A 14698-nucleotide genomic window follows, 5' to 3' on the forward strand; every position below is an offset into this window, starting at 1 on the left:
GCAAGAACTACCATTCATTAAAAGGTCTCACAAAGAAAGGGAAATTACAAATCACAAACTGGGAAAAGATGTTATATAGACATAACCAACAAAATTTGAGTATCCACAATATGTAGAGAACTTTAAAAAAATCGATAGGAAAAAATCAAGTAATTTCATCAAAAAAACGGCACATTCAGCCAGGTGTGGTGGCCTGCACCTGTAGCCCCAGTTACTTGGGAGGCTAAGGTGGGAGAATACCTTGAGCCAGGAGGCTGAGGCTGCAGTGAGCCTGATTGTGCCACTGCACTCCAGCCCAGGCAACACAGCAAGACCCTGTGTAAAACAACAACAACAACAACAACGAGGCCAGGCGCGGTGGCTCATGCCTGTAATCCCAGCACTTTGGGAGGCTAAGGCGGGTGGATCATGAGGTCAAGAGATTGAAACCATCCTGGCCAAAATGGTGAAACCCTGTCTCTACTAAAAATACAAAAATCAGCTCGGCGTGGTGGCGCGTGCCTGTAGTCCCAGCTCCTCAGGAGGTTGAGGCAGGAGAATCGCTTGAACCAGAGAGGTGGAGGTTGCAGTGAGCCGAGATCGTGCCATTGCACTCCAGCCTGGGCACAGAGCCAGACTCTGTCTCAAAAAACAAACAAAAAAAAGGCACAAGCCATGAACAAGCATTTCATAGAAGAGGAAACACAATTAGGAAATAAACATATGAAAAGGTGCTCAATCTTTTTTTTTTTTTTTTTTTTGAGACAGAGTCTTGCTCTGTGATCCAGGCTGGAGTGCAACAGTGTAATCTCGGCTTACTGCAACTTCCGCCTCCCAGACTAAAGCAACTTTCGTGCCTTAGCCGCCGAAGTAAATGGGATTACAGGCAGGTGCCAGCACACTGGCTACTTTTTTGAATTTTTAGTAGAGTTGGGGTTTCGCCATGTTGGCTAGGCTGGTCTCGAACTCCTAGCCTCAGTTGATCTGCCTGCCTTGGTCTCACAAAGTGCTGAGATTACAGGTGTGATCCACCATGCCCAGCCTCAATCTCATTTATAATGAGGTAGGTGCAAATTAAACCACAATGAGGTACTATTTCACATCTACCAGATTGACAGAAATTTTCAAAAGTAAAACACTCCCATGTGTTGACAAGGTAGTGGAGCAGCAGGTCTTCTACACCGCTGGAAAATAATTCGGCGTTATCAGGTAAGTGTATGAATTAGCCATATTCTATGACACTTGATATATAACCTATGCAATATTATATCCACTGCATAAGAACATCAGGATACAACAGAAACATACTCATAGAAGCTTGATTTCTAAAAAGTAAAAGCAAACAAAGAAACCAAAGACCTGGAAATAATTTAAATGTTCATTGATAGGAGAATGGAAAAACAGTGGTGTACTCATATCAAGAAATACTATATAACAGTAAAACAGAATAAAAAAAGAATGAACTACAGTAACTTGCAGCAACATTATTGAATCTTACAAATATGATGAACAAAAAATGAGCAGAAGAATGTATATATGTACACATAGTTCAAAAACTCAAAAACTAAATAATTTATTACAAACAGAAGGAAAAGAAATACCAACAAATTTCAGAATAGAGAATACTTCAGTAGTAGAGAGATGTCATTTTGGAAGGGGCTTACTGGGGCCTTTAAAGTATCAGTAATGCTTTTTTTTTTTAAGTTAATGGTAGCTACAGATGTGTTTGTCTTTTCAGAGACATTTAGATTATGTATACTCTTGTATGTATGAAATATTTCATGATCTAAAAATGTAGAAACAGACTGAACAAGCAAATGTAAAGTGTTTGCAGAGGTACTGACGGCTTAAGAACTCAGTAAATTCTAAGTACCATTTTTCATATATAAGGAAAAAATCAACTACATGGATTTTTTTTTTTTTTTTTTTTTTTTTTTTGAGACAGAGTCTCCTACTGTTGTCCAGGCTGGAGTGCAATGGCGTGATCTCGGCTCACTGCAACTGCATAGAAGAGGAGACACAATTAGAGTTTCCTCCCAGGTTCAAGCGATTCTCTTTCCTCAGCCTCAGGAGTAGCTGAAATTACAGGCATGTGCCACCACGCCCGGCTAATTTTGTGTTTTTAGTAGAGACGGAGTTTCTCCATGTTGGTCAGACTGGTCTTGAACTCCTGACCTCAGGTGATCTGCCCGCCTTGGTCTAACTACATGGATTTTTGAAGGAAAAATAATCAGTGCTTTACAATCAAAATAAAAGCATAATCAAACAGGTAATGAAAACATTTTTTTTTCAACTGCGGAAGTTGCAGTAAACCAAGATTACACTGTTGCACTACAGCCTGGATGATCGAGCAAGACTGTCTCAAAAAAAAAAAAAAAAAAAAAGGTTGAGCACCTTTTCACGTATTTATTTCCTAATTGTGTTTCCTCTTCTGTGAAATGCTTATTCATGGCTTGCGCCTTTTTTTTTGTTTGTTTTTTGAGACGGAGTCTGGCTCTGTGCCCAGGCAGAAGTGCAGTGGCACCATCTCGGCATACCGCAACCTCTCTGCCTCCCTGGTTCAAGCAATTCTTCTGCCTCAGCCTCTCGATTAGCTGGGACTACAGGCATGCACCACCACAACTGGCTAATTTTTAATTTAGTAGAGATGGGGTTTCGCCATGTTGGCCAGGCTGGTCTCAAATTCCTGACCTCAGGTGATCCACCCGCCTCAGTATCCCAGAGTGCTGGGATTACAGGCATGAGCTACCACACCTGGCTGAGAAAAGGATTTATAGGCATTGACAGACTGCCTTGAAGGAAAAGAAAGGCAAAGGATTTTACCCAGATTAAAAAAGAGATTTCCCGTAGGGTGGTAAAATGGCCTGGTTCTCCCCTCCCCCAAATACTACAGGTATATATAGGCAAATGAGATTAAAAATACCCCTTGCAAATGGTGCCTATGTCCCAAGCAGCACAAAAGCAGCAAGAAGCCACTAGATCTAAAGAGCCCGCCTTGTAGACATCGATGAGCCTCTACCCCTACCACCCAGAGCATTGAACTTGTTAAAATTGGGAATGAGGCTGGGCACAGCAGCTCATGCCTGTAATCCCAGCATTTTGGGAGGCTGAGGTGGTTGGCTCACTTGAGCTCAGGAGTTCAAGACCAGCCTGGACAACATGGTGAAAACCCATCTCTACAAAAAACGCAAAAATTAGACGGGCATGGTGGTGCACAACTGTGGTCCCAGCTACTCAGGAGGCCAAGGTGGGAGGATGGTTTGAGCCCAGGAAGTAGAGGCTGCAGTGAGCTGAGATTGTGACACTGCACTCCAGCCTGAGAGACAGAATGAGATCCTTTTTCAAAAACAAAAACAAATAAAAACTGGGAATGAAGGAACTCCAAAATGTTCTCTACCAGTTTGGTAGATTTGGGGCTCAAAGTCACAAATCACATTACAGAAAGTATTTTAACTGGCAAAACCTGAATTCATGTCGCTAAAATTGTTCTTATCTGTCTAGAAATAACAAAAATAAATAAATTTGAGAAGATAGAGGTATTTAAAAAGTCACTTTCATCCTGTAGAATTCCCCACAAATGGGCAAAATAAAAAATAACCCCCCAAAATCACTTTCCTTGCCCTTATTTATTTATTTATTTATTTATTTTTGAGACAGAGTCTCGCTCTGTCGCCAGGCTGGAATGCAGTGGCGCGATCTCAGCTCACTGCAACCTGTGCCTCGCAGGTTCAGGCAATTCTCTCGAGTAGCTGGGACTGCAGAAGCACGCCACCATGCCCAGCTAATTTTTGCATTTTCAGTACAGACGGGGTTTCACCATGTTGGCCAGGATGCTCTTGATCTCTTGAACTCGTGATCTGCCCATCTCGGCCTCCCAAAGTGCTGGTATTACAGGTGTAAGCCACTACGCCCGGCCCTTGCCCTTTATTTTCTAGGTATGTTTATTTTTTTATAATACGGAATGTTTCAGGAATTTGTGTGTAATCCTAGTGCAGGGACCATGCTAATCTTCTCTGTATCATTCCCATTTTAGTATATGTGCTGCCAAAGCAAGCACAATTTTCTTTTTTTTTTTTTTTTTTTTTTTTTTTGAGACGGAGTCTCGCTCTGTCGCCCAGGCTGGAGTGCAGTGGCGCAATCTCGGCTCACTGCAAGCTCCGCCTCCCGGGTTCACGCCATTCTCCTGCCTCAGCCTCCCAAGTAGCTGGGACTACAGGCGCCCGCCACTGCGCGCGGCTAATTTTTAGCTATTTTTTAGTAGAGACGGGGTTTCACCATGGTCTCGATCTCCTGACCTTGTGATCCACCCGCCTCGGCCTCCCAAAGTGCTGGGATTACAGGCGTGAGCCACCGCGCCCGGCAGCAAGCACAATTTTCTAGGTATTTTTATTTGGGGGAAATTTAATCTCATCAGCAAATCCTAACAAGACTGCTTTTTGTTTTCCTCCTTTTTTTTTTTTTTTTTTTTTTTTTTGAGACGGAGTCTCGCTCTGTCACCCAGGCTGGAGTGCAGTGGCCCGCTCTCTGCTCACTGCAAGCTCCGCCTCCCGGGTTCGCGCAATTCTCCTGCCTCAGCCTCCCGAGCAGCTGGGACTACAGGCGCCCGCCACCTCGCCCGGCTTATTTTTTTTTTTGTATTTTTAGTAGAGACGGGGTTTCACCATGTTAGCCAGGATGGTCTCGATCTCCTGACCTCGTGATCCGCCCGTCTCGGCCTCCCAAAGTGCTGGGATTACAGGCTTGAGCCACCGCGCCCGGCCTATTTTCCTTCTTTTTGCCAGCTACCATATATCTACAATACTTTTTCAAACTCTTCTCATTTCAATATACAGATACAGCGCTATTCTCCCTATCGGGATTTTTGTAAGCCTACCTCTGTTGTGGGACTGGATGACACAGGGATTTGGCTGCATGACTAGCTTTGGCCAGCGGGACATTAGAAAATGTAGGCCAGGCACGGTGGCTCACACCTGTAATCCCAACACTTTGGGAGGCCGAGGGAGGCGGATCACCTGAGGTCAGGAGTTCGAGACCTGCCTGGCCAACATGGTGAAACCCTGTCTCTACTAAAAACACAAAAATTAGCCGAGTATGGTGGCACACACCTGTAATCCCAGCTATTAGGGAGGATGAGGCAGGAGAATCACTTGAACCCGGGAGGTGGAGGTTGCAGTGAGCGGAGATCACGCCATTGCACTCCAGCCTGGGGACAAGAGACTTCATATCAATCGAAAAGAAAAAAAAAAGAAAACATGATGCAGACTGGGTGCAGTGGCTCACACCTGTAATCCCAGCATTTTGGGAGGCTGAAGCAGGTGGATCGGAGTTGGAGACCAGCCTGGCCAACGTGGTGAACTCTCATCTCTACTAAAAATACAAAAATTAGCCCGGCATGGTGGCGCACACCTATACTCTCAGCTACTAAGGAGGCTGAGGTAGAAGAATTGTTTGAACTCAGGAGACAGGGGCTGCAGTGAGCCGAGACTGCGCACTGCACTCCAGCCTGGGTGACACAGTGGGACTCTGTCTCAAAAAAAAAAAGAAAGAAAGAAAGAAAGAAAATGTTATGCAAGCAGAGCTTCCATAAGCACTTGCACACTGAAGCCTTTTCTTTTGGAATGCTGTGACAACCAAGTAAGAAACCAAGCTATGCTATTAAAGATGCCTACTAGAGGAAAATTGAGGCGCTCTAACCAACAGACTCAGCTAACTGCCAGCCATGTGAGTGAGGCCATTGTGAGCCATCCAGCCTTGGTAAAGCTACCAGCTGACTGAAGCTGAAGTGATCTCAAGTGAGGCCAGCAGAAGATCTGTTCAGCTGAGCTTAGCCCAAATTGTCGATCACAAGCAAATAAATAATTCCTATTTAAGCCACTAAGTCATTTATTTTTAAAAATATAAAGCTACGTATTGATCGCTATTCAGCAGTATCTACAAGAAAGTAAGCAATACACACTCAGGCAACATTCTTATTACTATAGTGTTATTGTTTTTCCTGGCTTCTTCTGAACCAGTAACCTAAATAGTGAAATGATTGAGCCTACATGTAATCAATGGGTTGAGGTAAAGAAAAAGCATGCAAGTCAAGAGTTTACATTGCAATTGTTCACCCATGTATGCCACCAGGCCTTTTTTTTTTTTTTTTTTTTGTTTGAGACGGAGTCTTGCTCTGTCGCCCAGGCTGGAGTGCAGTGGCCAGATCTCGGCTCACTGCAAGCTCCGCTTCCCGGGTTTACGCCATTCTCCTGCCTCAGCCTCCCGAGTAGCTGGGACTACAGACGCTCGCCACCTCGCCCGGCTATTTTTTTTGTATTTTTAACTAGAGACGGGGTTTCACCGGGTTAGCCAGGATGGTCTTGATCTCCTGACCTCGTGATCCGCCCGTCTCGGCCTCCCAAAGCGCTGGGATTACAGGCTTGAGCCACCGCGCCCGGCCTCCACCAGGTCTTAAACAGCAACATCTCTAACCATCTATTTAGTTTCATGAACAAAGACATTCCATGAATTATGACCTTTTGGCCAATATAGCATAAGATTTTCAACTTTTTGTAAAGAAATGGTTCTTCAGAAGGAATCTTCAAATGCCCACTTAGCTAAGCCTTGCTTGACTAATTAAAACACACCAGTATGGGACTGAGAGTGGTGGTTTATGTCTGCAATCCCAGCACTTTGGGAGGCTGAGGTGGGAGGGTCACTCAAGGCCGAGAGTTCAAGAGCAGCTTGGAAAAGAAAGCAAGACCCTATCTCTACAAAGAAATTTTAAAATTAGCTGGGTGTGGTGGCATGTGCCTGTAATCCTAGCTACTTGGGAGGCTGAGGTGGAAGGATTGCTTGAACCCAGGAGTTCAAGGCTGCAGTTAGCTATAACTGTACCATAGCACACCAGTCTTGGCAACATTACAAGACCATCTAAAAAAAAAAAAAGCCACATCAGTAACTGTCTGGTTTCCTCATCTGAGTAGGGAGGTTGCTGGTGATAAAATTTCTCCTTTTAGAAGGTTTTGCAAATAAACTGTTGCTTTTATATGACTATAGCTGTAGACATTATGGACTCTGACTTGACTTCCTTTTTTTGAGAAGGAGTTTTGTTCTTATTGCCCACCCTGGAGTGCAATGGTGCGATCTCAGTTCACCGCAACCTCTGCCTCCCGGGTTCAAGTAGTTCTCCTGCCTCAGCCTCCCAAGTAGCTAAGATTATAGACATGCACCACCATGCCCGGCTAATTTAGTATTTTTAGGGGAGATGGGGTTTCTCCATGTTGGTCAGGCTGGTCTTGAACTCCCGACCTCAGGTGATCAGCCCGCCTGGCCTCCCAAAGTGCTGGGATTACAGGCATGAGCCACCGCACCCGGCTCTGATTTGGCTTCTTTAAATTGTACAATTTAAATTGTTTACATTGCATTTAACTTGGCCAATTAATTACAAATTATTCAATTTGAAACATTGTGGCTTTAGGAAAAATTTTAACTTAAGGTGATCTATTCCTTGGGCTGCTTAGAATGATGGCATTCCAGAAGAAAACTTGAATTTACCCGTGATTGTGAAATGCCATTTCTTAGGTCATGTAAAAAACAAAACCACAACTATGTATGTATGTATTTACATATACACAAACAAACAAAAATTCAGAATAGCTTTAGGCATTATAGGTTAAACACAAGTTATGATTGAGTAACGATTATGGAAAATGTTCCCAACATTTAGAAAAGCTGTTCTCCAATGCAGAGGAAATAATACACCATGGAATCAAATATTCTTTTCTGGTAAATGAAGCATCTACAGAAAGCTTTTTTCTACATGTTCAAAAGTATCAAGTGCTATTGATGAAAACCCCCCAACAAATCCCCAAAACAAATAAACCCCCAAAACTCTCTCGATTCTACTTCAAAACAAGATTTTGAAGTAGAAAATAGATTTCATTAGAAAATAGCTGGCTGGGCACGGTGGCTCGTATCTGTAGTCCCAGCACTTTTGGGAAGCCAAGGCAGGAGGAACACTTGAGCCCAGAGTTTGAGACCAACCTGGGCAACATAGTGAGACTCTATCTCTATTTTTTTTAAAAATAGAATATTTCACACTAATAAGAAAGTCAAGACCTAGGTTTTACACACGCACACACACACTATATGGCAGTATACTGCAGTGCAACAATTTTTGAGTTTCATCTTCTGGACAGGAATGCCAAGTTAGTCTCTCTTCATAAAAATAATTTGCAATTTGAGGACACTTCGTGTTTGCCTCTTTGCCAGCACCACGTCGGCCTCATCGGAATCTTTCTATTCCATTAGAAACATTAATTCTTCACTGCAGTCTGTGGCACCAATTGTTTACTTAGGATCAAGAGTCTCCTGGTTTTTCAGTAGCATCCCTTTCATTTGCTGTCATCAGATTCACTATCGGATAAAGATTTTCTTTTTGTACTATCTTTTCCTTTACCAGTTTTTTTGAGGATTAAGAAACAGTTCAATTAACTTAGGAAAATCTAAGTTTTCTTCAGGTTCTCAATTATTGTCAGCAAGTGTAAATCCGTTCCGTTTCAGGGAATATTCTACCTTCCCATTCACCACACCTTGGTGTAGTACTTTTTCCACCATAAAATCCTCAGGCTCTGCTCCATCAGCTTTTATACCTTTTCCATTAAGTCTTTTGTTTCTTTTTTTTTTTTGCAATGTACTGTGGCCCTCAGTATCCTTAGGTTACGCCTGCCTGGATTCTATCAACTGAGGATAGAACATATTTTAAAATCACAATAAAACAACAAAAAAATACAAATGAAAACCATACAGTATAACAACCCATTTACATAGCATTTATATTGTATTAGGTATTATAAGTAATCTAGACATGATTTAAAGTATGCAGGAGAATGTCTGTAGGTTGTATGCAAATACTTCGCCATTTTATATGAGGGACTTGAGCAGCCTTGGATTTTCCTATCCATGGGGGTCCTGGCCTAGCAACCAATTTCACAAGGATACCAAAGGACAACTGTAGTTTTACTGGAGGCCATTTTTAATTGCAGACATGAAGAGCTATTGTTCACCACCTCTGAGCTGCACCTGGTCTGGGTCTGTGCTGCCTGACTGACGCTTGAGCTAAATCCAAGGAGGAAGGGAATGGGGAACTTCTTCAGGGACCACTAAATTTGGGGGAAGTTTGTTATGTAGCAATAAATGATACAAGGCCACTTAAATATTTTACTCTGTAGAAAGATAGCTAATTAAAATAAAAATTAAGAGTCAATTGAAGAGAACTAATTAAGGAACTGGGTCATTTCAAACGCTTTTATTTACTTGTGATGAAAATTAAATAAATAACAAACTCATCATCTTTCTTTGATAAAAAAATTGTTTGATATTCTGAGAACAAAAGTGATGCCATACTGCCATTAATAAACTGATTCAGACTCGATCTCTCAACAAGATAAGACATCAATGTTACCACTAAGAGCTGCCCATAATACTGCAGTACACTTCTCTGGCACCATTTAAAAAAAAAATCTCTTAGAGATGATCCTGAAATCTCTTCTAAAGACATGGAAAGAGGCGTGCTTGTATAATTTGGTATTACAGAGAAATGAGAAATTGCCCTGATGACGAACCTCCAGCTCTAATCTCAATTTGCTGAAGCAGAGAGGCAATTCATCTTACCCATTAACTAAGAATTAGAAAAACAATCTGTGTTTTTCCTTGAGTCATTTAACTCAAACACCGCTATATAAAGGAATGGAAAGAGACATTCGCATGAATTTGAAAGGTAAATAAAACATCAGACTTCAAAGAAATCCCATTAGAATCGGGGATTACTTTTTTGTTTTCTCTTCCTCCACCTCCACCTTAAGGAACATAAACATCATTTGGCCATAATTTATGTCTTTCCAATTTTATCTTCCACCATCTACCGCTCAGTTTTCCCCACTTCTAGCCAAACGATTTATGTTCCCCAAACACGCCTTCACAATTTCGTTCCAATTGGTGTCCACCTCTAGCATATGTGTAGTCAATTATACATACATACGCCACGACCTTGAAACGTCGACATCAACAAGCAAATCTAGGTTTCTAACATAACACTTTGTAAGTCTGTCCATACAAGGTTTTAGCAAACCTAGTAAAACAGAAAACGCACTATTATCCAGGCTTATATTCTGAGATTTGAAAAACCCCTCTATCTGCTACCTTTGGGTTTCTGAATTTACATATCACTCTCAAGTATACAATAGTCACGACTTCTTTAATTGGAGAGTAAACCTAGTCCTCTAACAATGGCATTTTATTTGTTGAGTTAAGGCACTACCTGGCCACGAAAAGGATAAAGAAACGTTGCCCAGTAATGACGATTAAAGGCTTTTATTGAAAACGCATTAGGCCCTAAGAATTTTGCGAAGATCTAATTTAACCCTAGTAACTGTGGCGTGGATTCTTTCACAATTTACAGGTACGTGGGAGACCGCGAAGCGCAGGTAGCGAGAAAACTAGGGCGCTGGAGTCACCCCCGCACCCCGAATGCCGTCGGCGCTCCAGGGACCCCAGAGGGTGCGGGCGGGGGACGCTGTGATGTCACAGAGTGCCCTTCTGACGTTCTCACGGACCAGCTTCGCGGTGCTCGCTTCGGGGGACTCTGCACCCGGCGAGTACCGCGGCCCTGAAGCTTCCCGCCACCGCGTCCACGCGACCCAGCCGCAGAGGGCTTAGCCAGACGGCGCGGCGCCGCGAGCTCGACACCTATAAGCTCAGTCAGGATCATGGCGAGGCGGGAAGCCTGCGGGGCCCTTTCCGCCGAAAGAACACAGTTCTTCGGGAGATTCCCCGGCTGCCCCGGAGCCCTGCTCTCCAGGCTCGGCTTCTGAGGACAACCCGCAGAGCGCAGGCGCCCGCGAAGGACTCAACCTCTCACCAACTCCGCGAGGACCGACGAGGCGGGCCCCGGGCGCGCGCGCGCGGAGAAGCCCCGCCCCTGCCCGCGCGGCCTGCTGGACTCGCCCCGCCCCCTCGCTGCCGCCCGCCACCCGCCACCCCTCTTCCTCCTGCGCCACAGTCCCGGCGGCGGCTCTGGTCGCAGGTCGCACCGGGAGGCTCGCGTAGGCGGCGATAGGCGCTGGGCCCGGGCCCGGTGAGGAGCGCGCAGCGCGTCCCCTTCTCCTCAGGAGTGGCGGGGCGCGGAAGTGACGTGGTGCACGGGCAGGAGCGCGTTTGAATCGGTTCCCGGGTGATCCTCGCGTCTGCCGCTGCTCGGCCGCCGCCGCTGAGGAGGAGCTGCAGCGCGCCGGGCCGAGGCCTCGAGCCGCCCCGGGAGCTGGAGCTGAGGCGCCGCGTGGAGCGCGCACCTCAGCCCTGAGCCTGGCGGCGGCCAGCATCGCTGTCTTTTCTCCTTCTCCCCAATATGGCAGCGGCGGACGGCGGCGGGCCCGGCGGGGCCTCTGTGGGGACTAAGGAGGATGGCGGAGGCGTCGGCCACAGGACGGTGTACTTGTTTGACCGGCGCGAAAAGGAGTCCGAGCTCGGGGACCGGTCTCTGCAGGTCGGGGAGCGCTCGGACTACGCGGGATTTCGCGCCTCTGTGTGTCAGGTACGCGAGGGGGCGAGGAAGGGATGCGCGTGTAGACCTGGGGGTGGGAGGGTGACGAGAAACCCAGCTTGCTCACCGAAGGCAATAAACCTGTCACCCGGTCCTGGTCCTGCGGCCTTGGCTTCTCCCTCCCAGGTGCCCGCCATGTCCGTGACCTGGTGGCCGGACGCGTCGGGCGGGCCCTGGCCCGGGCCTCGGAGCGCAGAGCCGGCTCCTCCGTGGCCTTCCCTCTGCCTCCGCTCCTTCCTCGGGAGGCCTTGCGGCCCCGGGTTGAGAGCTCAGCGTGTGTGGGCCCTGGGCGCGCTTAGCCCGATCGCGGCCCTGCCGTCTAGGGAAAGCCGTTGGTGTCTGTTTTTACTTTGTAACTTTTTTAAAACGAGAGAAGGGAGTTAACACCCAGGGGCTCTGTTGTGAGTGTTGCGACGGTGAGAAGTTGTGAAATTCCTGGAGTCGATCTCCCCCAAGTTCGTTAGATGATGCGGGGTGTCCCCGGGTTGCCCTGTCAAGGTTGCAGGTCCTTCTGGGGCGGGGCCGGGTGGAGGGGAGTCCTTCCGCACGGAGACACTTGCCCAGGTCAGCTCTGCAGGTAGAGCTGGCCTTCTGATGTGCTGAGCCCTAACCCTTGGGAATTCCTAAACCGAGTCAGAGGTTGGTGTGGGTGACGGCGGGACACCAGAGAACGTCTCTACCCCGTGTATTGGTTTGCTTTAAAAATCAACGTGTAGGGAAATCTGCTTTAAACTGATGTACTTTATAGATATGAGGTGGTGGCATTGCCTGAGCTTTGAAGGAGGAATATTGTCATGCTCTGAATTAACCACTTGAGGTCCCTTTTTAAGCTGTTGAGAACACTTAGCTTCCAAGGAAAAAAAAGGACTTTGAAGCGGTGTTTTGTCTTGAGGCTGATAAGTTTAGAAATGTTCTAGGCCATATAACTGTATGGTTGCTGAAATAATTGAAATTATGATCCGTAGAATGAAAACGATTTGGGACGTAAGGCCTTTCTTTTGTTCACAGCTGTAGTCCCAGCGTCTAGAACTGTGCCTGCCACATTGTAAATGCCCAGATTAGAATGGATAAATGAATGAAGACAAAAACCTATCCACTCAAGTTAATTCTGTGCCTGAATGTAGTAGATTCCCTTTGTGTTTGAAAGGTGAATGAATGCTCTTTTTTGTTGAATGCTTTATATTCAGAACCATTCTACAAAAGGGAAACTTTTTATGTTTATTATGATTATTGTAAAAATATCAGTAAAGAAAATATGGAACTGGGGGGAGAAAGTAAGTATTTTACTCGCTGTGAAACTGCTGAATGACTGCTCTTAGCACCTGAGACTACTCTTTTCAGCCTTCCTCCTCCTTCACACTCCATTTTTTAAATTACTAAAATATGTGTTTTATATTCTTTAATTTTTTCACTTAATAGTGTCAGAAGTGTCTTTTAATGTAGGTCTTCAAGTCAAAATTTGAAATAGTCCATTTGCTACCACTATTTACGTAACCAAATCTCTCCTTTCTGTTGAAGTTTACATTACTTTTAATTTTTTTTTATTTTAACTAATTCATTTTAGCTATAATGAATATTTTCCCAGGCCCAGATATGCCCGGGCTCAGGTGATCCTCCCACCTCAGTCTCCCAAGTAGCCACCACGCCCAGCTATTTTTTTTTTTTTCGTATTTTTCGTACATACGGGGTTTTTGCTATGTTGCCCAGGCTCGTCTCGACCTCATGGGCTCAAGAGGTCCACCTGCCTCCCGAAGTGCTGGGATTACTGGCGTGAGCCGAAGTGCTGGGATTACTGGTGTGAGCCCCTGCACCCGGCGGAAAAACGTCTTTTAATACATGGCCTTTTATGTCTTTATTATTGCTTGCTTAGTTTGAAATCTTAGAACTGGATCAAAGATGAGACACATCTTTAAAGCTCTTGTTTCGTATTTTAAAATTGCTTTTTGAAAATGTTTTGCTACTTTACCCTTCCTCTAGAAATGCACTATTTCCCTCTTTTTTCTTGTAAGATGTCTCGGTAACTCTTAGATGAATAGAGGAAGTATAAGTGGCCTATTATTACAGAAGTATAAACACAGTCTTGGAGATGGTGACTCATTACTCAGATAGTAAAACTCAAGTTAGTATTCAAACCCAGAACTTCTGTTCGCTCTGTTATACTCCTCCAATGGCATTCTTTGTTGTAGGGAACAGATGTATTTATTCCTTCCTTCAATATTTTAACTGGAAAACCAAGGAAAATATTTCTTTTAACTAATTATTTTTCTCCTTCCTCCCACTTTATCCTGCTAGAAAACATTTTAAATTTAGTTAAAAATGAGAGGAACCAACTATCAAGAAAAAAGAAGGCTGGGAAGGCTAACTTTTTTGTTGTTAGACTTCTTTTAAGCATTATTAGATTACGCCTCTGATCCCATAACTTTGTCTCCATTACGTACTCGAAGAATTGAATTAAGTCACTGAATTAATAATCTGAGATTACATGGTCAACAAGCAGTGAAACTGGGTTTGGAATTTAGGTCAATTTGATTCCAAAGCGTGCATATATATATATATGTGTGTGTGTATATATATATATATATTTTTTTTTCTTTTTTCACTACTCCACACTCTTTATTAGAACCATCACTTTTGTCCTTAGGGGAAGAGACAAAATAATATACTAAAGTTTTTGTTAAAATGTAAATTAAACCAATAAATGTTTGTAGTGTCAGGCACTATTATGGATGATCCTAAACTGTTATTTATTTATTTATGTTTTTTTGAGACAGAGTCTCGCTCTCACCCAGGCTGGAGTGCGGTGGCGCCTTCTTGGCTCGCTGCAACCTCTGTCTCCCAGGTTCAAGTGATTCTCCTGCCTCGGCCTCCTGAGTAGCTGGGATTACAGGTGCCTGCCACCCCGCCTGGCTAATTTTTATACTTTTAGTAGAGATGGGGTTTTGCCACATTGGCCAAGCTGATCTTGAACTCCTGACCTCAGGTGATCCACCTGCCTTGGCCTCCTAAAGTCCTGGGATTACAGGTGTGAGCCACCACGCCGGGCTCTAAATTGTTATTTGAATAAAGTTCACCTCATGGAAAAGGAAAGGGAAGAAATGGAAAGGACAAATCTGCAAGAAGCCCTTAGACCTCTGATAAGCA

The 14698-nt window shown here is 44.6% G+C and overlaps 1 protein-coding gene, 1 non-coding gene and 1 pseudogene across 3 annotated transcripts in view; 1 reads left to right on the top strand and 2 right to left on the bottom strand.

The window, feature by feature from the left end:
• Nucleotides 1-3929: 3929 nt before the first annotated feature.
• LOC119618739 (U6 spliceosomal RNA) lies at nucleotides 3930-4036 on the bottom strand. Its single transcript, XR_005235099.2, has one exon. It is a non-coding gene; the product is annotated as a U6 spliceosomal RNA (small nuclear RNA).
• A 3947-nt stretch (nucleotides 4037-7983) lies between these two features.
• Nucleotides 7984-9099, bottom strand: LOC140709007 (chromobox protein homolog 3-like; annotated as a pseudogene).
• A 2087-nt stretch (nucleotides 9100-11186) lies between these two features.
• The window catches only part of SMCHD1 (structural maintenance of chromosomes flexible hinge domain containing 1), a 148451-nt gene continuing 144939 nt past the window's right edge, over nucleotides 11187-14698 (top strand). For both annotated transcript variants that reach the window (XM_007974511.3, XM_037982471.2), the window contains exon 1: nucleotides 11187-11548. In XM_007974511.3, the coding sequence (XP_007972702.3) occupies nucleotides 11363-11548 (186 nt within the window). In that variant the 5' untranslated portion in view covers nucleotides 11187-11362. The remainder of the gene's footprint in view (nucleotides 11549-14698) is intronic.

The sequence above is a fragment of the Chlorocebus sabaeus genome, chromosome 18 (genome assembly GCF_047675955.1).
Source record: "Chlorocebus sabaeus isolate Y175 chromosome 18, mChlSab1.0.hap1, whole genome shotgun sequence".
Classification (NCBI taxonomy): Eukaryota; Metazoa; Chordata; class Mammalia; order Primates; family Cercopithecidae; genus Chlorocebus; species Chlorocebus sabaeus.